The sequence below is a fragment of the Pogona vitticeps genome, chromosome 4 (assembly GCF_051106095.1).
Source record: "Pogona vitticeps strain Pit_001003342236 chromosome 4, PviZW2.1, whole genome shotgun sequence".
NCBI classification, from domain to species: domain Eukaryota; kingdom Metazoa; phylum Chordata; class Lepidosauria; order Squamata; family Agamidae; genus Pogona; species Pogona vitticeps.
The window spans coordinates 51,389,431-51,410,854 of NC_135786.1; the positions used below are offsets into that span (position 1 = coordinate 51,389,431).

Consider the following 21,424-nt stretch of genomic DNA (forward strand, 5'->3'; position numbering starts at 1 on the left):
GGTGATTGTTTGATCCTTTTTTAGTTAATTGTATACTCATTGTTTTTAGCTTTAAATATTAGGACTCCAACCTCTGAAATTGTTCAAAAATTCCACAGGCAGACCTATAACTACAAATACCTGGAACATGACCTAGCTCTAAGACTTTTGCATGGCCTCACTTTGGCCAGGGTTCCTGTTGTGAATGTACCAGAGAGAGGGAGAGAAGCTGCTGCAGTACTTCTTGGGAGTGGTAGCTTTCCAAGGGTTCTTTTTGCTGCCCTTTAAGCTCTACAGAAGGCGAATCTCAAAGAATCCAAGATGCTCATTTTGAGATGTGTGACAAAAACAAGCAAAAAATAAAATAAAAAAATCTCACACACAAATCAAACTTGTGGTCCATTTCACTGAACCACTCATATTTTCATATTGTATCAAATGGTTTAAGCATGCTGGCACATTTTATTGAGGCAGATTGATTCATGAAGTTGAGCCACCAAATCAAACAAAATGTAAGTTAAAATGGTTCAAGTCTTTTTTATTTCAAGCGGTGTGCTAGAACAGTGGTTCTTAACTTTGGTTACTCAGGTGTTTTTGAACTGCAACTCCCAGAAACCCCAGCCAGCACAGCTGGTGGTAAAGGCTTCTGGGAGTTGCAGTCCAAAAACACCTTAGTAACCCAAGGTTAAGAACCACTGTGCTAGAAGTACTTGACTAAATTTGGATCCAGCCAGAGATAGGGAAACATTTTTATTTTATTTTTTTTTACTAGCTGGTATGGATATGCTTTTTTTCTCTCCATACTCCAGAACTCACAGAATTCTCAAGAAACAACTCAGGGAGTTCAAGCCCACAAACCCACACCTACAGGCACTGATATTTCACTTACCAGGACCAGGGTACTGTATAGCTCTGAGCCTGCCTGGCCTAGGCCTGGCCTTGCTTCTTGTTGTGAATGTACAAAAAAGAAATCGGTCGTGGCACTTCCTGTGAGTGGTCGTTCCCTCCATTTCAGCCCACATACTTGGAATGGTTTTTCCAGGAAAATGTGTTCCAGCCTTTCCTCAGACATTCATTTTGATATTGCATAATCTTGGCTAGAAAGTAATGAAGTGAAGCAAGGAATTACAGAAATAGGCCTCTGTGAGCTGTCATTTCCCTGACAACAAAAGGGGAACATAGCTTTTTAAAGATTCCATTTTTGTCCCCTGCAACAAAGTTCTTGTTTTTGTCATCCTGCTGTTAAGTTAGAAGAATGCAGCACTAATGCTCTGCCAAGGGATGGGGAATGAAATACTAGATTCTGGACCAACCCATTTAAGACTTTGGATGCTAGCAGATGGCTCCTGTGAGCAGTGAGGAAAGAAAATGGAAGGACAAAGAAATGCACATTAAAAGAATAAGGAATAACTGAACTAAAAAAGAGGAGAAAGGAAGGAGTTTCTGGGAATGGGATATTGTGATTCCCAATATGGAGAACGTTGGCCATTATCTTGTCACATAGGTCTGTAGCTTTACCAGGAATGACATCATGGGCAATGGCAGATTGCTGCTAATTAAAGAGATTTCAGGTTGGGCATGACTCACAATGGGACAAGTGTGTATGCCATCAACAACACAGGTCTTTAATTGATGGAAATTACTGCTGCCACTGATATCATTCCTGCTAAGTAACTGGAGTTTAGCAAGTGGAACCCTTACTTTGATACTGGAAACACTGGAATATCTACTGATCCAATCATCCAAGGCACCTATCAATGCACACTAGATGCACAGATTAGCTTTATATCAAAGAACCCCTGAAAAGTGGTGGTACATTTGGGCCAGAAACCCCAGTTCAAAGGAGATTTGTACGTTTGTTCTTATGGCATTTGAAGTGCTGATCTTGGACAAGAGACAACCTCAGGGTAGATCCAACCCTGAAGTATCTTTTGGGGGGTGGGGTGGGAATCCTGTGCATTTAGCATATGATAGTTTTATTCATATACACTTCTGAAAGTAATCTATCCTCTGCAGTTATATCTCTGAACTAACCACATATAGAGAAAAAAGTTACAGAGAATCTAAACTCTGCACAGTGCTCTCCTCAAAAAAAAAGGGAAAAAAGAAAATCAGGGCTAATTTTGTGCATTCCAGGTGTTCCCAACCACCCTACGCTACAGTTAAAACTACCTGAAGAACAGGTTTGATGAGATACCTTATCAGAACAAAACAAAATAGACATGTATCTTGCAATAATAGATGGCTGCAGAACATTGACTGTTGAACTAATTATATTTTAATACCGAAGGCCATGATTAGCAATTCACTTATAGGATCAACCCTATGCTCCTTGGGAGAGCAGCTGAGGAGCAATTGGAGGTTTTAGATCTCTCTCTCTATAGACAAAGGAGATATATAAGCAGAGATCACCCAATGTGCAGTGGTGGTAGAGTTCTCGGTCACTGCAGACTTGTAAAGCTAACACACCCCCAGTTGGTTTTACATGTTTGCAGCTTCCACCTTGTTTGTGACATTAACTGCAGGTCCTGAAGCTTCATTATGACTTTTTTGGACATTCCTACCCTTTCTCAGGCTGCAGTGCCCAGCCTGTAGGAATCAAAGGGCTACCTGTTTCTGCCATTTTATTACTCTGATAAAGATATTATTTCTCTTGGTTTTGGATTTTGTACAATGACCACACGTTTTCCTTTTCTTTTTGCAAATAATAAGACATTGCTTTAGATATTTCCAGCAACATATAGAATTGCTACATTTTTATTAAAGTAACAAAAGTACATTTTCCAATATATCTGTACATTTTGCATATAAAAACACTATTGTACAATAATCATCCCTCCCCAACACAAAATAGCTTACAAATGTTCTCATTATTTTCACCAATTATGAAACAAGGTCCCACTCAACAGTCCAGCTCAAGTTTTGCAGAGGAGAAAAAGGACACACATACACACGCACACACTCATAGGCTGCTCCTAAGACACAGTTCTCCAGCACTGGTTGTATCAGGCTTGTAATCTGAAGGCAACAAAGATCATACATCAATTCACAGCTTTTACATGCACGAGTTACAAAACAGACTCTGTCCAGATTTGGTTGTCTTAATGCTAACAACAAAACAATCTTAATACTAGATTCCATGCCAGGTATAATAGCATGATATTTGGTGTTTCCTCATCAACTATCCAAGGACACTGGGGGGTGGGGTGGGGGGGGAACCAAAGGAAAAGGTCTACAAATTTCATTTGTAGAAGCACCCTTTGTTGGTAAGAAAATAAGATGGAACAAGCAAGATACCTTTAAACAGTGTTGCATTGATCAGGCCAACTTGGCAAGTGAAACAAGTTACTGGCATTTGGGAAATAACAAGTGAAGACAGGGAGTGTAGCAAAACAATTTTGTTTTTCCTGGATATGTTACAGTTCCAACTCATTATGTTTTTGATGCACCAGATAAGCAACAAGGCTCCCAGGCAGACTTTGAACAGTATTTCTTGGAAGGGGAAGCTACAGTGCAGAAAGTATTCCTCTTGTCATGCTGCCAAAGATTGCATGTATGCTAACGGAGTGGCAGCGCTTTTTGTTTTTAGCTTATAGGGACTTTTAATGCTTTGCTGTAATTGGATTTGCTGAATGCTGGGGCTAAGCTCTAAAACAAGAGCTTCACATTTTTAAATGAAGGAAACTAAATGATTTCTACCCAGACATTTCAATGGGAAGACCTCTCTTGCAGATTAGGCCTTTAAAAAAAAAAAATACAAGGTCTTCACCTTTTCTGTACAAAAAGCTGCCATACCCTTTAAATGGTATGGCATTGTAGACTGCAGCTTCCCAGTTTAAACATTTGTGCACTCAAGGGAATTGTAGGAATTGTATGAGCAGTGCTTTGAAAGGACAAAAGAGATATTTGCTTCAAGAACAGGAAACTGTCCCACCGAAACTGCTCCTCCTCCAGAGTGCCCAAATTTTAAGAAACATATTGCACAGTGTCTGAGAACTCAATTCACAAAAGGCAGAGGAGCAGCAGCTCTGGCGATGGATGCAAAACAGTTGCCTGTACAGGACAGAAGCCAACTGTGCCATGTGCTCTGAAGCAGATCCAAGAAGATAGATTTCAAAAAAAGAAAACACAGTTTAAGTGCCCTGGTTTTGTAATCACTTCTCAGCAGTTATTGGCAGCATTGTCAGGAAAGTTACAAGGTCAAGATAAAGGCAGTAGAATAGACAAAACCCTGGTGAAGGCATATTTTCCTAGCAGGAAGATTCAGTTCACACTGGCCTGGCCATTGCACTTTTGTTTATGAGAGCTGACTGCTAGAATAACAAGCCAGGGATTTAGGTAGCCAGATCCTGGATTTCTTTCCCAATGAAAGTTCCTTATGATTTTAGAAACTACACATTCCAACTGGAATTTTATCATGAGCATGAAATGCAGGATGGAGTGAAGAATTGTGCGAGAAACATTGTTTCTGTATGTATCTGTTTGTGTGCAGATATGTGTTTGTGTGTATGTATGAGGGAGAAAGAGAAATGATGGACCAGCACTTAGAAACCCACAGGCTAATGGATCAGAGTGGCTATCATCGTGACTGGGTGTGTTTTAACACAATGCTTATGCCATTTTAAAAAAAGCAGAAACAGCAGCTTACTTTGGATAGAGGATGTGATGGTTGTGATGAAGCAACTTACTAGTGTAATGAAATGAAAAGACAGCAACTGAGAAAAGAAAAACACCTAGACCAGAATGAGAGCATGGCATCTTAATCAGCATGTATGGGTCATCAGTTAAGTACTACCCTTTTGGCATTACAGCCTGAAGATTCACAGTTGTTGCATTTGCCCCATAGTTAGTCACTGCTTAAAAGTGCTGTGCCCTGCCCCACCCCCTGACTTTTATTTCCAACCCTGCATTTCCCATATAGGCAGGTCAACCCTCCAGAATTGTCATCCAACACTAATTAGGTAGATAATGGCATTTTCTTTCTGCTTCCTTTTTTTAAATAAACTTGCAAGCTTGCAACAGCTTTAAAAAGGCACCTCAACACCACTCCATAGAAGAGTGGTGCCTGCTGTTGGATTTCATTTTGGGTTTTCTCTCTTTTTTAAAAAAATATAAATAGCTCTTCATTTTTTAAAAAATACATCCTCAGGTGAGGTATACAGTAGCCCAGCTCTTGGCAGTGTAAGGACAACTGGGAATGCTTAGCTGGAGACGGTCATCATGTAGTTTTTGGAAGGACTTGTGCGCCCCAGCATCATCTGATTTTTGCAAGTGAGCATCCCATAGGCGCTCACAGGTGCTGCAGACCCTTCATACAGAACACAGATGGATCCATCCTCACCAATGCGGTAGGATACCTCGTAAGGATCAACCCAGAGTGTGAGTTCACTGGGCAGGAGCTGATATAGCTGCTGGAGGCTGAGTCCGATCTGGCTAGCTGCCTTGCTGATGATAGGGTCCATTTTATGGTTGATGCGGATGCAGCGGTAGCCAGAGCCTTTGAAAGGTTTCTCAGGGAACCAATGATGCTTGTAATGCTCTACAAGACAACAAAGAAAAACACCAAAAATGCTAAGTGAGCACAGTGGATTTTTACAAAAGCATTATATGCAAAATATTTTACACACAAAGAAATATATTCATCTATTTACAGCCTGTTTTTTTTTTTAATAGTTGCATTTCTCCATCCAAACAGCTCTCCCCTGGGACTGATCCAGTCTTTGGCACTAACTTCAGAGTAAATTTCTTACTCTGTTCTAGTGATATAAGGGTGAGAAATTCTACAATTTTGATAGATATAAAACAAAACTAAATCATAGCAAGTAAAAGGTTTGCTCCAAGAGGTACATCCCAAAGCAGTCTTCTTTCTATCAACGAATACACTACTCTCTTCCAAGAAGAATATTAAAATATCTCACAAAGCTAGCAGGAAACCTCTTTTTATCAGAAACACCAGAAAGTTGGAAGCCTGGGACTGAAGAGTTCAGAAGGTTTAACTGTATGCATTAGGCAGAGTGCTTCATTAATCACTGAAAGCTGCTTAGCAAACAGTGTAATTAGAATACAGCCCAGGCAACTAGCTAGCTCTCTTGCACTTCAGGCTGATGTACAAGGCTCCATCCAATAATTATTTTGTTTAGAAAGTCCTTTCAACTACAGTATATTATATATTGAATAATACAATTGTGGAAGTAGAATTTAAGAGAGCCCATTCAGTACCACAGGTACAAGCCAAAGGAAGACCTCATGACTGCAATCCTACAGCCACTTGCCTGAAAGTAAACCTCACCGAACTCAATAGGACTTATCATAAAGGATTGGACCATTAATGTCTAAGTTGCAACATCTCACTTCCTCAAAACCCTGAAACGCTTGTTGTGCTGACAGATTATTTACAGAATACTACACTTCCAGCCAGCTGCAGAGCAAAACGCCTCACTGTGATAGTTTAACAAAACAAATACTCCATGTCTGGAGAAGTTGATCATAATTCATTAAGCCCCATTTTCATGCCACAAGCCTTGTTTCATTTTTGTTATACAGGCTGAAAGAGTAACAGAGCTACTGCTTTGAAAACAAAACTTGTAACTGTTGACACTGGTTGCTTCAGCTAGAAGAGCATGGTTCTCCAAAGTTAAAGAGATGCAAATGGGAGGGTCTCCTGCACAAGACCCATCAACTGTGATATTCTTGTACTATGCTCCCATCCTCCACTTCTTGCAGAGGCGCCTGCAAACAGGCTTTGCGATGGAAAGTGCCTACCCTCACCCTTTGACTAGAACAAAGAGCACTTCCCCACATAAGAAGAGCATCTGGCTTGTACCTCATGTGTTTATCCATAATGCCATGGCAATAGCATGCTGGGTAAGCAAAGTTATCAGTATTTGCCAATGACCATTTATGTTCTCTAGCCCAAGAAGTGAATGCCTCAAATACATACCGATTATTTTAAAACTTTCCTTGATTTTAAAATCCCCAAACAAAAAGTCGGTTCCATTTCACATAACAGAGCTCTTCAAGAAGCAGGAGAAGAAAAATTACTTCCGTCTACTAAAAAATATTTAGTTTGTCAGGAGCGGAGGGGGGGGAGAGCACCATCTGAGCTATATATACATCTTAAGACTTACAGCAGCGCAGTTCGATGAAGATGATAAACCACAAAGGAGGAGGAAAAAAAATGATACCTTAATGGAGAGAAAGGGGAGGGAAAGAGAAGAAAGGTTCGCAGTGGACACAGAGAGGTCCCCCACGGGTCCATCGAGGGTAAAGTTAACCAGGAAGCCCCACGCCTGGACGAAGAGCTCCTGCGCCCCGTTTCAGTCTCCGAGGTGCCCTTTCTCACCTGTGAGCGCCTCTTCCAGAGCTGCGCTGAAAACCTGAAGCTGCTGCTCGCTCACACAGCCGCGGGTCCGCAACAGGCTGGACACGAAGCTGACGGCAGCAGCGATCTCCGGGACCATCTCGACCCGGCTGCAGTTGCTCCCGCAGCTGCCATTCCAGCGCTGGACTTGGCTCATGACTTGGCTTAGGGCTGAGGTGAGGGCGGCCCCCTTGAAGGCTCCAGAAGATCCGGAGAAACAACAGAATAATGGAAAAGAAGGACGAATGGACAAGCGCTTGCTTCCTTCGCGTCCGGCGGCGGCGGCGGCTTCTTTACGAGGGTCTTTGAGGAGGCTCCTTTCACGTCCGCCGCTCTCTCCTAGCTTAACTAGACGGTCTCAGCCACAAACCGGAGTTTTAATACTCTGAGAGACTGACGCGTCACCGTCCTGCGCACTCCCGATTGGCTCAACTCTCGCTTGGTATGCTAATGAAGTTGTGACCTCAGCAGGGTGGAAGTTGTGACGTGAGTACGAGGAAAGTCAGGCTCCCAGAACAGGGGCATAGCAACAGCTGGGGTTGGTCGCGTGGGGGAGGGGGAGGAGGAGGAGGGGCGGGGAGCGTTTCTCGCAAGGGCGCTATTTATAGGGCTTTGCCTAGTAGGGGAGGTGTAGGATTAAGACGAATTTGACCCAACACTGGGAGGCAGTGGAAGACAGGAGGGCCTGGCGTGCTTTGGTCCACGGGGTCACGAATGGTCGGACATGACTAAATAAAAACAACAAGGATTAAGGGGAGAGATTGTATTTGGTTGCTTACACCGTATTTCTGCCCAACCGCCAGACGCATATGAAGTGCCAGTAGAAAAGGGAGGAGAAGGAGCAGGTCTCTAGGGAAATCTGGGCTTTTCTATCAAATCTGCGCCCCAGTCGGAAATTGCTGTTTAAATCCTGTCTTGTGCCTGTTTACTCTTGAGGCCCCAGTCAAGTCGTTGATACTGACATACTTAGAAAGACCTCCAGAATACATGCGATTGTATTGGCTTGTGAGTATAACTTGGAAGATAAACCATTTTTTGACCTGCAGGTTCCCAAGCTGACCAGCCAGTGGCTGAGGGATGGTGTGAGGAGCAGTTCAAAACAGGCACTTTTCCAGGATGTGACTGAATCAACACAGTCATACAGTCTCAGCCAGCCATTTTGAGCAGTACATTCACGGAGAATGCTCCCAAGCTGTTGTCTGTTGGCTTTTATTTGTCAGCTAGAGAGAAGGTGAAACCAATCTAAAACAGTAAGAAGACCCCTGGTATAGGCCTTCTGGGACATGACACTTCAGTTTGAAGGCAGTAAATTTTGATTTAACACCTGTTCAGTCCTCATGTAAAATCTCCCTGTGCATAGACAGAAATATGGTATGTAATCTTGTCCATTCAAGTCTATAAGGACAGCGGAGTATCAAGAATATTACTGGTGTTGATGAAATTCATTACTTTAATCATTTTCTCCCTGTTTGGTGTATTTAAATCCTACCTTTTCTTTGGGTTACTCAAAAGTACATGTCCCTCTTCCCTCATTTTATCATCAGAATAACTGTAAAGCAGGTGAAGGTGAGAAAGTCTGGTTCATCCAAGATCACGATATGATCTTCATAGAGAAGGGAAAGATGGGCACGAACTGAACTACATACCAAAAAATCATAGTGGTTTGAATATTCCGTTTTGCCAAATCGCTAAACTTTTTTCCACTTGGTGCTTCATTTTTGGTAAAATGGATGCCTTATTCCCTTCCCACTGCCCCCCTCCCATTGCCTCACTACCTTGTCCTGGCACTGCCAGCTCTTCATCCTCCCCTGCCACCATCTTTAGAGACACCAGCCTGGCTTCCCTTCATGTTCAGAGATAGCTGGCCTGCCTCCTGGAACCATCCCAGTTAATCATTTTTGTACTTCATGCCGAACATCTAGTTTGAATCTAAGGCTCTCCAGTCAAAATCTGACATGTTAGTGCTTCTCATTTCAGACTTAAAGGAATCCCACATATCAATGGATGAGCAATACTACTATATGTAGCCTTGCCCACTTATTAATTTGACTGCAGATATCTTTGCTAATTCATCGCATATGTATTCTATCTATAGGATCCATTTGTCAGTTTTGCTAATACATATTCTGACTTTTCAATATCCCACCATCACCTTTAATGTTTTAAAAGTTAATATGCAGGGTATGTGCTTGATAGGGATCACAATAAATCAGTGGTCCCCAACCTTGGGCCTCCAGATGTTCATGGACTACAACTCCCAGAAGCCTTCACCACCACCTCTGCAGGCCAGGATTTCTGGGAGTTGAAGTCCAATAACATCTGGAGGCCCAAGGTTGGGGGCCACTGCAATAAAGGTTACACTGCTCCCTTTTTGTTTTGTTCTTTTGAAATGATTTGTTTGCAGGATGCCTGCTTTTCCACATGTCCCCAACCCTTGTCTACTTGGTATAAACAGATCTAATCAACAAAAAGGCTTATATTGTGAAACTTCAAATGCCTTCTTGAAGACAACAAAGAAGGACAAAGGTATAACTCAGAACAGTAGCCATAGTAATTCTTTACATGTCTATTCAGATCTAAGTTCCATGAGTTTGATGGGACTTACTCCCAGCAAGATGCATACAGGACTGCAGCTATAGGAGTTTCCTGTATCAATATGTGTCTGACATATTTGCCACCATACCTGCCTCTATTGAGAATAACATTGTTTTAATCCTGAAGAGAGATTCAAATTTTTCACTGCTAGGTATAACTGGATTTAGCAGTATTTTTAGCTATTTGGATGATATTTGAATGCACTACATCTGTAGGATCTGTAATGTCCTTGTGCTAACAATGAGCAATAGTGTACTTTTAATTCATCTTACTGAACTGGAACAGCTGAAGCAGACTGAAACCAAAGAGAGGGAGGCAGGGATGCTTTAGTAAATTATTTATACTGCACCTCTGACCCTGATATGAGCCTAGAAAATTGACCATGCTGACTGGGATGGACTGAGATACAGCTTTTTTTGGGAGCTGTAGCCCAAAAAAGGAACTTAGGAAAGCCATTCCTGGGTGTCACACAGAGTCATCTGAATTCTGACACAAATAGAATGCAAAATATATATACTTTCCCTCAGCAGCATCCAATTTCAGCAATTTCATTTGAAAAGGTAGTAACTGTGTTTGTGCACATGTGCACGCGCACATTTACATACACAAATTCTCACATTCTGTTCCCAAAATTGATCCTAATTTTGTTGAAAACTCTACTGATGCTCCCCCACAGTGTTGAACGTATCTGACAATAAACTAAAAAAAAACTAACAAGGACACAGCTGACCTTGTTACCAGTCGTTCCTAGGTTTTCAGTGGCCTTGTGGTTTGTTTTCACAATGAGATCATAAAGGACTCAGAGGGATTACAGTGAAGAATATGGAAGGGCATGAGTTTCTGTAGAATAGAATACTGGCAGCTAACTGACAGTATGCAAACACACCTACAAGCGGTAATTCAGCACAGGCTGTAGTCCAGATTTTCAGAAAGATTCCAAATAATTTGCTTTTAACAATTATGTTTGTTTATGACCCTCATTTTATTATATATTCAGGGATTCTGCAGAAGGACTAGGAATCCATGTCAATCAACAATGGGTCAAGCATAAGACAGGGCAAGATGGGAACATTATCTCTCCTTCCCCCAGCCATCTGCCATGGCAAAGCATCTGCATCACTGGATTGGAGGAATCAAGCAAATCTGTCACTATAACCAGCTTTGTCCATGTAGGCTTTGCAATAAACCAATGGATTAAAGTCATTTAAGGGCTCTTTTTTATTTTTAAAACAGTGGCACACATGGAGAGACATACAAGGAAGCAATTTGGAATAAAGCACACAACCGTCATATGCTGAGAGTTGTTGCTATTTAATTTCCATTATCTACCACGAACATGCTCCTACTGGGTTTTAAGACTGGTTGAAGAATAAATACGGTAGTCTGTTCTGTAGGAACTGTACAGCGTACACCTGTGTATTCTTCCTTTGAAGCACATCTGATGTTGTCTGATGCAGCTTACTCCAAGAAACATGTGCTGTGTTCCTGCTGTGAGGAGGATTGGGGAAAGAAAATTCCTGTAATCTCCAAGATTGCTACCTTTCACAATTTAATTGCAAGTCCTGAAACCATTCGGAAGGCCATCATTTATTATGAGAGATGTTTATTACCCTTTCTGGGGCCAATTACAGGTGACAGTGCATCTTTGCATGTAACTTCAGGGTTTGAAAAAATTGCAAAATGTACCAGCTTGGACAAGAAGGATAATTAATAGAATCAGAGCAGAGCCTCCCCCTTATTTCCCCCTATGCTGTGGTACTGAAGAGAAGCTATTATTTGTTTTAAAAACCCTGCACCAAATGTTACTTGCAGTGTGGCCCTCCTAGGATTCAGACATAGTTTGGCTTGGGTTTAATAATCTCTAGTCAGCCCATTTTTCTGAATGGTGTGGCCTTTGGTGAAATCAGATTGCCAAACTTTTTTTAAAACTACTGTCAAAATCCTAATTCCTACAGGCACCCTGCTCAGATCTAATGCAGTGCCCATATGAGGGCTGGGGAGCCTGTGGTATGTAAATCATATTTGCTACCTAATATACTTGAGTGCAGCAACAGGTTTGTCATAATTAGGACAGTTCAGAAAGATGAACAGTTGGGAACATTTATGAAACTGATGTCTGACTGGCTCCTTCCGAGTTAGTCACCCAACCAAATAGTTACATATGACCCAGTTTTTATCTGCACTCTCCGACCCACATGCCAGCAGGGATAATTTGTCCTCACACCAGCTTCTCAATCAGCCCCTATCTCAAATAACAAGGTGATTGCCTGTTGCCTCTCTCCTCGTGAATTGCAGTCAATTAAGTGCTGATACAGGGATCAGTTAATGGCAATTATTAAAGCTGACTTGTTTTGTGTTCTTCAGTCTTCTACTAAGATGTGCTGGTCAAACCAGAAACTTTTTCATCACACATCATTACTGTTATTAATAGTTTTCCTTTCAGGAACTCATCAGACTTGGCCTGAAACCATTAACTTACAGATTAGGGATGTGGTGGTGCTGCGGGTTAAACCGCAGAAGCCTTTGTGTTGCAAGGTCAGAAGACCAGCAGTCGTAAGATCAAATCCACACAACGGAGTAAGCTCCCGTTTCTTGTCTCAGCTCCTGCAAACCTAGCAGTTCAAAAGCATGTAAAAATGTGAGTAGACAAATACGTAGGTACCACCTCGGTGGGAAGGTAATGGCGTTCCGTGTCTAGTTGCGCTGGCCACGTGACCACGGAAACTGTCTTCGGACAAATGCTGGCTCTATGGCTTGGAAATGGAGATGAGCTCCGCACCCTAGGGTGAGACACGACTGGACTAAATGTCAAAGGGAACCTTTACCTTACCTAATCTGTAAGAGGCAGTGAAGTTTTGGGGACTGTCTTCAAGTAAGTTGATTTCAGAAATCTCATTAAATGTAGGAGGCAACTACACAGCTAAGAAAATGTGAATTCACTCACATTCACTGGGAAATTTGGGTCTGTTTGATTTACGTAGTCACACAGGGAGACTGGAGAAAAGTCCTGCTTGCTGCTTCTTTGCACCACTATTGAAGTCCTGTAGGGGCCAAAGCTAAAAAGAACTGCCTTGAAAAGCTGTAAGAAGAGTTTTCTCCTCTGCTTTTCTCATCTTGTTGGCTTTTTTTAAAAAAAAAATATCTTGCCAATGGACAAAATATTTGCTCTCCATTCTAAAACTGGAAAAAAGGAGTCTTTCCCTCAAAGAGAAGAGAAGGTGTTTAAAAAAGGAAGAAGAGTTTTGTACTTTAAAAAAAGTCTTTGTTGTAGAGAGGGTATTCAAGCATAACTTTTTCTGCTGTGTATATGTGTGTGCACACGCACACGCACATGCACATGACTCATCTTCATGAAAGCAAGAGGTGGGGGGAAAGTGCTTGAGGATGAGCCGTATGGACATGCTTTGTGAGTGTGTGCATATGGCTCATCCTCACTTTTCTGCATTAGTGCAAGTGATCACACATCTGATCCATTTTTAAGATCCATTTTTGGGAGAGGGGACTAGAAGTCTCAGCACTAGAGAGGGAAAACTAGAAATTAAGGCAAGGGGTGGACTCTGGGCTGATTTGCATTTCCCTTTGCATAATGTGGGCAATGGAAAAATGTGAATCAGCCTGCACAAACCAGTAACATTTCCTGTATTTTTTTTATCATTGTGGTCACTCCCTTAATTGGATTTCTTACACCTGAATAAAATTGCATACAAATGGATTGTACTATCATGTAAAATGTGATGCTACTAACTGATTCTGTGTGTTTTATTCTCAAAAGCCAATCCTTATAAAGCAGGATTCCCACCTTTAACATCAAGCATACACAGGATTGTAACCTTTAAAAAATGTAACTGTGGCATTGTATGTCACTTGTTATACCTATGAGCATTTTAAAAGGAAAGGTGGAATGTGAAAACATACAGTCTAAATCGCATAGGTATCAAATCTGTATCACTTGGGCAGGGTAGGCTCTTCTCTTGTGCTCTTAAAGTGTGCTACTTAAAAGGAACCTAGTATACATGCAGTGTGTGACACAGTCATACTCATGTTTATTAACTCTGAGTTCATGGGGTTTTCTCTCATATAAGGATTGGTTTTAATTAACACAGAGGAGAGAATCCTATAGTTCATGGGAGTTGTTTTGGGGTTAGTTGGTTTGTTTCACCCTGGGTCCTTCTTAGATTCCTTGATGCTCACCTCCAACTACTTTGTTCCCCCCCCCCCGCTTTCTAATGCTATTTTATTCCTGGAAGCTACTAGAACCAGCAATTTTGCCTTACAACACAATGCACCCCCCAAGGGATTCGGTGGGGAGGGCTGCATTGTGTTGTTGAAGCAGAGTTCAATCCCTTTCAGGGGTAGTTAGTTTGTTTTGTTTTTGCAGCTGGTGCTCTCTCACACACACAGCTTGCACCCTCCTCCCTGCTTTTTTCACTTACGAACTTTTTTTCTTCTCTTTCTCATTATTGCCCCTCAATTTGTTATTAAAGGCAGGGGAACAGGGCCAATTAAATTAGCAACCACTCTATTGATGAGCAAATATTTCAGCACAAAATGTTTAAGGTGTGAAAATAAGTCCCATTTAAGGTGTGAAAATAAGTCCCATTTGTCATGCCAAACAAGCTGTTTTCAGCACACTCCTATATATGACTGCTCAGAATTAAGTTCCATTGAGTTCATCTGACTGTAGGTCTGTAGGCTTGCGAGAGACTGCATAGGTAGGCTGTGAGTCCATGAATACTTATCAGTGACGAAAGTCCATGGAACTCAAAAGGGACTTACTTTTTAGTAAGAAGACATGCCTATGCTAAATTGTACAGTGATATACTGGTTCTGTATGGAATATACAGTACTAAATTACTTGTTAAACTCTTATAACACAGATTTTTTAAAATATTTATGTTAACAAATCCTCTCCTTTTTTTTCTTTCTCTCTAAAAAAATACTTTTAAATATTTGTGTGCATAGACAGATCAAACCAGCTCCTGAACTTGTTCGGCAACAAGTTAATTGCAGTCCAGTTTGGGCTTGGTTTTTGCTTGTTTGTTTGTTTTGTTTTGTTTTTTCCAAATCAGTGTGATTTCACTCATACATACCCATTGAATCAGATTTAAAGCTGGCCTAGCTGAAGGCATAAATCAATTTCAAATACAGTACAGTATTTTGTTTTCAGACTGGATGTCAGAACACAGTAACAAAACATCAAGTTGTCATTGTGTGGGGTGGGTACTTGTCCTATTGAAGGCATCCTCTGTTTAAAGACTTTAAAAATATATATTATGCAAATCAGTGTCTTCTACTGCCCTTTGTTGATTATAATGATGATGAAGATGTGTAAGTAACAACCCTATCAGACCTCCTTGTTAGACCTCTAGGAAATAAAAGTCAAATTGTTCAGCAACACATCAAGTAAAGATTTTTTGCTCCACTCCAGGCTCAATAAGAGTTCAGATGAGGCCTGAATCATTTCACCTTGTGAGGCTCCCTCATTGGTGGGGGAGAGAAATAAAGAATATTTTAAAGAAAGGCATGGGAATAATTTTTTTCTGTTTATAGAATGTGTGATGAACATGTACTTTTTACTGAAGTAAGACCCCTTTGTGAGGTGAGACACAGGCCAAATGGCCCATCTGGATCCTCCTCTTGTAGGGCCAAGCATCACCACATGACAACATACATGAACACATTTTTGTACGCATTTTTCTTCTATAAATTGTAAGATCAATTACCTGGATGCAGTCATTTAAAACACATTGCAACATTCATTAATTTCTTAGAAATCACAAAGTGTTTTTCACAAATTACATAGCAAGTGGATGCATATTCAAGGGGACTTACTCCCATGAATATATATAGGACTTGAGAAGAAACTGACGACTTCGGGAGTATGAAATATGAAATTTAGTTACTGGATGCTTCTGTAAGTGCTTGGGAAGCTGGTTGAACAGCCAGAGGTCAGTGTGTAAAAGGATAATTTACACCTTCAATTTACCTCCTGTTACTGAAAACTTCAAAGAAAGGACTGAGTGAGGAACAGACACTTCCATGCTTCTCCTTTATCAGAGGGCATATCAGTGATGGCCCAAAAATACTCTAGTACTTAAACAATCACCCTTGATTTGAAAAGAGTCAGTCCACTTCCTTCCCCAAAAGTTATGCAGATTTTGGCAGATAAAGGAGCAGGTCAGGAAGTTGCCTTTTGTCATGATGGAACATGACAAGAGATTAAAACATAGTTGGCAACAAGTATGAAATGGCCCACTTATTAGTATAGAGAGGATTAGGAAAACTAGTTAGTTAGCCTAGCTTGTCTCTGAGGACAAAAGTGCTTTGCCCCTATGCTTTTCTTCAATGCCTAGAAGGGGTTTAGTCTGACACTAGGGAAAGGCTGGCTCTATTTGCCATCCTACGGAGTCATGCCAGGAGGATGCAGACTGTGCACATTCCTAAACTACGCTATCTCTCCACTAAGGTGTGAGTATTAGATAGGGTTGGTTAGTTTTTATTTTCTGGTGTGTTCCTCTTGAATGCTCCTGTATTTTGAAAAACCTTTGTAATCATTTGGAACTTTTGCCCTTTTGTCCTTTTTAATCCCCCCTCCTCTTTAATAAATTACAAAAACCAAATAGCTGTCTGGATCTTTGGCTAAGAAGGTTTTTTGTACTAAAACCAGTCCTCGTCTCAAGCAGCTACTGTGATTTTTAGTGGGAGTGGTGACAGCTACATTGCAAAGTTGATGTGCTAGCTCAAAGTGTCTAGCCTCGAGGATTCCTTTTTTGTGTTAGACTCCCTGGAATGCTGGTAAGTCTGAGAGACTAGGTTGGTTGGGATTGAAACGGTTCTAGTCAACTTCCATAGCCTTCACCATACTTGACCTCTACCTCATCCCACCCCAGGATGAGCCAGTGTAATATGGGTGAGCAGCTATAGAGAGGGAGGCCTGAACACGGAACCAGGCAGGACTGAAGCTTGAAAACAGCAACTAGTGAACAATAGACATCTTCTTAATAAAATCAGCAGGTGTTTATATAAAACCACAATTAGAACTTGGAGATCCTAAAATACTTAAAGTAGTAAAAAATGTGTATTTAAATATCTGAAAACGTTTATGCCAGATGTCCAAAAAGTGCCAGAAATTAATAATGACAGATTTTTGTTGTTGTCTTAAGAAACCCATCTAACTAGATATAGGATTGTCATTTTCATGCTGCTCTTGGTTCTTTCAAAGGAAAAGCAGAAATGGCAGAAATTAAGCAAGTTAGGTTTTTCTCTATCATTTTTGTCTCCCTGCTGATAAAACCTTCTCCACATCACAGCCAGAGGCACATAAACGAGACCATCAAAAATGTGGCAACCCCAGTTTGCATTACTTGTTTTGTCAGTAAGGCAGTGAGGGAGAGTTTATTTTAGTCACATGTTGCTCTTTTTAGGAGGAAATTTCCTTAACCTTTGCTACCAGGAAGGGACTCTTCATTTCAAATCAGGACTATGAGTAGCAATGACAGGACTGCCCCAGATGAGTGTCTCAGCAGCACTAATATGAGCTTGTCAACTGTACAGACCTTCATAATATATGTTTTCCCCTTTTGCCGTTTGTTTGTTCATTTATTCAGTAGCAAAGACACTTAATGACATTGGAAGCATCAAAGCAATCTTCATTACAATAATTGGAGAAAACGCCCCTTAAAATGTGTAGCATAGAACACGCCTGTCATCAGGTGTGTGTGTTTTTTCCCAGGCACAAGGAGTTGTTGCCACATTCTGCCTATTTGCTTTATAGCTGGCTAGCCCATCATTTCGAAACACATGGAGCAAACTGGCACAGGTATGTCTAAAGAGGAAGGTACACTCTCCCCACAATGGAACAAGAAGAAAAATTCTAATTGCTCACAATAGTCAGGTTTCTCTTTATTCTGCTGCACACATGCATACACTTCATTTGATTATTCAGCAACTATTGCTAAGGGATATGAAACTTCTGTCTAGAATGACTTATTAATAGGATGTAAACCAGCACTTGCTTCTTCAGTCATAGATGTATTTATTTATTTGTAAGATTTGTATCTGCCTTTCTTCCAAGCAGCTCATGGGTGCATATATTGACTACTTCCTCATTTTTTTATCCTCATAATAATCCTGGGGTCCATCTTTTGGGAGAAAAGCAGCATATTAAATACATGCATGTGTACATATCCTACAAGGGTATGTTAGACTAGTTCCAAGGTCACTTGGTGAGCTACCTATATGTGGATAAAACTGGCCATTTGCTGTGCAGATCTTTGCAACCCTGTATTCCATCACCAAGCATTGATTTTCATGTGTGAATTAGCCACTGTAAGTCTAACATTACAGGTATAATATCCATACTCCCCAGATTGCTTTCCCACAAATCTAGTTTACATTATTTATATGCATGTGCTCAAATGCAGAAAATAAGAGATGACAGCCCATTATAATATTTTCTAGTGGTATGGAATAAGTCCATGTAACCCAGTGCTACTGAGCTGGAAGCAGCTTCTGGTCTGCAGTCTCTCTCTTCTTCTTCTCACTGAAGAAATCAGGCACTTAACCTGGAATCATGCAGATATGAAACATAAGCTCTATTTATGCCTGGTGTCATCACAAGTAAGTCCTGGAAACCCAAGAACGCTGACATGCATTGCCTTCAGGACAACAGGCTTGGCACTCCCATGTCATATTTTGTGTAATGTGTTGGCTGGAACAGTGCTACATCAGGTTCTCTGGGGATTAAGGAAGGTTTTACATGGTGGAGTTGTCTGCTCTATGGGCTGAGATCAGTGTGCTAAAAGGTCACAGATGGATAACTCACAGCAAGAAGAGTCAATAGGAGATGGCCTATTATCCTTGCAGGAGAATGTATAGATCTGAAACAGAATGAATTCTTAAAAATTATTATGGGAATCCTGAGTCTTACAGATTACTTCTGTGTCCATTCAGTAGTGCTTGTACCACCACTAACTGAGAAGTACCTAGGGTTATCAAGTCAACAACATATAATTCACAAAGTGTTCACTACCAAAACTTAAGACCGAGGAGTGGCCCCTTGTGATATCACAGAGGCGGGCAAGCAAAGTCTGGAAAGGGAAAAAAAGTACAACACACATGCAAATGACAAATGGCACCAGCTCGGAATGGATGCCCATGCCTCAAACATACCTCACACACAGAAATCAGGCTTTCTCCTCTTCAATTTCCATTCATTCCGGGATTTGTCCCACCACCAACACTTGGAAACCTGGAGAAACACAGCAATTTGAGATTTCAAAACTCTGCAGCTCTAAATGACACCTGGATCTCTTTTTATAGGAGTGTCTGTTCTTGTGATATTTCAGAAATCTGACTGTAGCTGAGGGTTTTCCTAGCCAGAAATATAGCTGTATACACAAAATAAAGCAGTCATATAATCCATGAGTAGAAACAATATTCTGGGTTGGATTGGGTTCAGTTGAGTTTTGGATAATTTATCTGTAACGTTTTTGGATGCTGTCTCCTAATGTTCAGGGCCCACAGAAATTGAAAGTTGCTTTGCTTTTTACCAAAAAAAGGGTTCATGTGTTTGACTTCTTTCTGCACATTTCAGATGTTTTTGGTGCTTACATGTTCTAGCACCCTTGCCTTCATCCCTGCCCTCAACATGACCCATCTTTACAACATCCTTCCTGAGCAGCTAGCAACAGTGGGGGTGGATGATATTGTTGGGGAAAACAGGCTCCAGACAAACCCAAGCACACATACACACACCGGGCTCTGCTAGGCAAGGTGCATGTTGCACATGTTTGCACCTCCTGTAGGTGGTTTTTTTTCTACATCTGATGATTTTGAATTTGGTTTGCACCACATCCGCTTTGTAGCTAGCATTTAGTTTTTAGCAGCTGTTTTCACTGAATCAAGTTACAGGACAAAACTGGTGGGAGAAAGAAAGAAAGAGAGAGAGACATGTTTCTCACCAAACAAATGAACAGAGACCTAAAAATTATTTTTTAAAAAATGGCAGTTACCAGAATACCCTTACCAGCATGACTAGATAGTCTGTAGAGGTTATTCAATTAAGGCAATAAGGTAAGTAACACAAATGTTCTCAATTTGAATGTTAATATACCAAGTGAAATCAGCAAAATGCAGCTTGGAGCTAAAATGAAAGTATGGAATGTCTTGAGAAGTCTAACTACCTTGGAATTTGGTTATATGAACAGTGGAAGCGTAGCCATGCAAGAAAAATTAGAATAGAGATAGCCCAGAGCATCTTCCTTTAAGAGAAATACATTAGCATCCAATAAAGACTTCAAATTAGCTTTGGGGATGTGCATTGAACTGTTTTATGGGTTATCAGTTCTTCTGTAGGGCCTGGAATCATAAATGTTAGAAGCACTGCAAATGTGGATAGGGATTTCTTGGATCAAAAAGATGCCCAATGAAGTAGTACTGGGATGAATGGATAAAGACCAAGAAATTATTCATAAAAACTGTCTGCAGACAAACAGAAAAACCTTGGCCACATAATGAAAAAAAGAAAATATATAGCCGATCATTGAGAGTAAATAAATCAGAAAAATATACAGAAATGAGAGGAATTTCTTGGCTAACACCTGGGAAGCTGCTTTGGATGCCAATAGCAGTTGTGTCCAAAGTCAGAACAGCCGTTATAGGAGGCAAACAAGACTAAGGAAGGAGAGGAAAACCCTGTGACATTCAGGAGTCTTCTGTCACTTCAAAAAGAGCTGCTCTCCAGTTGCAGGTTTTCATCCTGAAATCTAAGGAACTGGGATACTGCTGACCTGGAGAACTTCATGGAAAGATATATGAGCACCAAGAGCAAAATAGGATTACTGTTGTTGCCAGGCATTCCTGTAATTACATTTATGATTTAAAGCTACAACATGACATAAATGGCCATGAAGATACATTCCTCAAATCAGTGGGAATTACCTCAGAATAACATGGTTAGGATCAGACTGAAGAATTCATAGTACATCATTCCATGGAGAAGGGAGAGGGAATTAAGAAAAGATAAACTGAGGTATAAGAATAGGTTAGCCATATGTCCTACTTTACAAAGACCATCCTGTTTGAACAGTTGTCCTCTATTTGAAGGGCTGCTTACAAAATCGAGTTTAAAGGCAAAGAAGCCTGAGAGAAAAAAACAAACACCTTAAAATTGCCTATCAGCCATAAGTACCTGGACAACAGATACATGAGTGTTCTTTGCCACTGTGGTGGGAAGCACTGTAATTCTATTTGAATTACAGGATCTGAATTCACATTTTTTCACATCTTTGTCCTCTTTTATTTGATGATATGCAAGTAATCAGCTGTACCTAAGAATCCTTCTTAATGCGCACCCCTCTCCCCCACACCATTGAAGACACACCTGTTTTTCCATGGATTTAATTGGTGCAGTTCATAGAGCTAGTACTAGCATCTTGTTAACCTCTGAAGAGTTCATTCCAACCAACCAACGTGACTTCTTCTAAACTG

General features: G+C 40.9%; 1 protein-coding gene and 1 long non-coding RNA gene across 3 annotated transcripts; one reads left to right on the forward strand and one right to left on the reverse strand.

Moving 5' to 3' along the window:
• Positions 1–2,698: 2,698 nt before the first annotated feature.
• On the reverse strand, positions 2,699–7,691 carry BTG2 (BTG anti-proliferation factor 2). The gene is made up of 2 exons (XM_020796858.3): positions 7,322–7,691; positions 2,699–5,518 (listed from the first exon to the last, which is right to left on the reverse strand). Exons 1-2 carry the CDS (start codon positions 7,494–7,496, stop codon positions 5,181–5,183), a joined length of 513 nt encoding a protein of 170 aa, XP_020652517.2. The 5' UTR covers positions 7,497–7,691; the 3' UTR covers positions 2,699–5,180.
• Positions 7,692–7,718: 27 nt separating this feature from the next.
• LOC110080738 (uncharacterized) lies at positions 7,719–21,071 on the forward strand. Of its 2 annotated transcripts, XR_013544340.1 has the most exons (3): positions 7,719–7,825; positions 8,386–8,710; positions 10,932–21,071. It is a non-coding gene; the product is annotated as an uncharacterized LOC110080738 (long non-coding RNA). The 2 variants fall into 2 exon arrangements; XR_012086305.2 differs by lacking the exon at positions 8,386–8,710 and having other exon boundaries at positions 7,737–7,825.
• The last annotated feature ends 353 nt before the right edge of the window (positions 21,072–21,424 follow it).

Bases quoted from the DNA above. Each gene is read 5' to 3' on its own strand.
- BTG2 (XM_020796858.3), bottom strand. From the start codon at position 7,496: ATGAGCCAAGTCCAGCGCTGGAATGGCAGCTGCGGGAGCAACTGCAGC. The intron at 5,519-7,321 runs GTGAGAAAGGGC...GTTGTCTTGTAG, and splicing joins TCTGGAAGAGGCGCTCACAG to AGCATTACAAGCATCATTGG.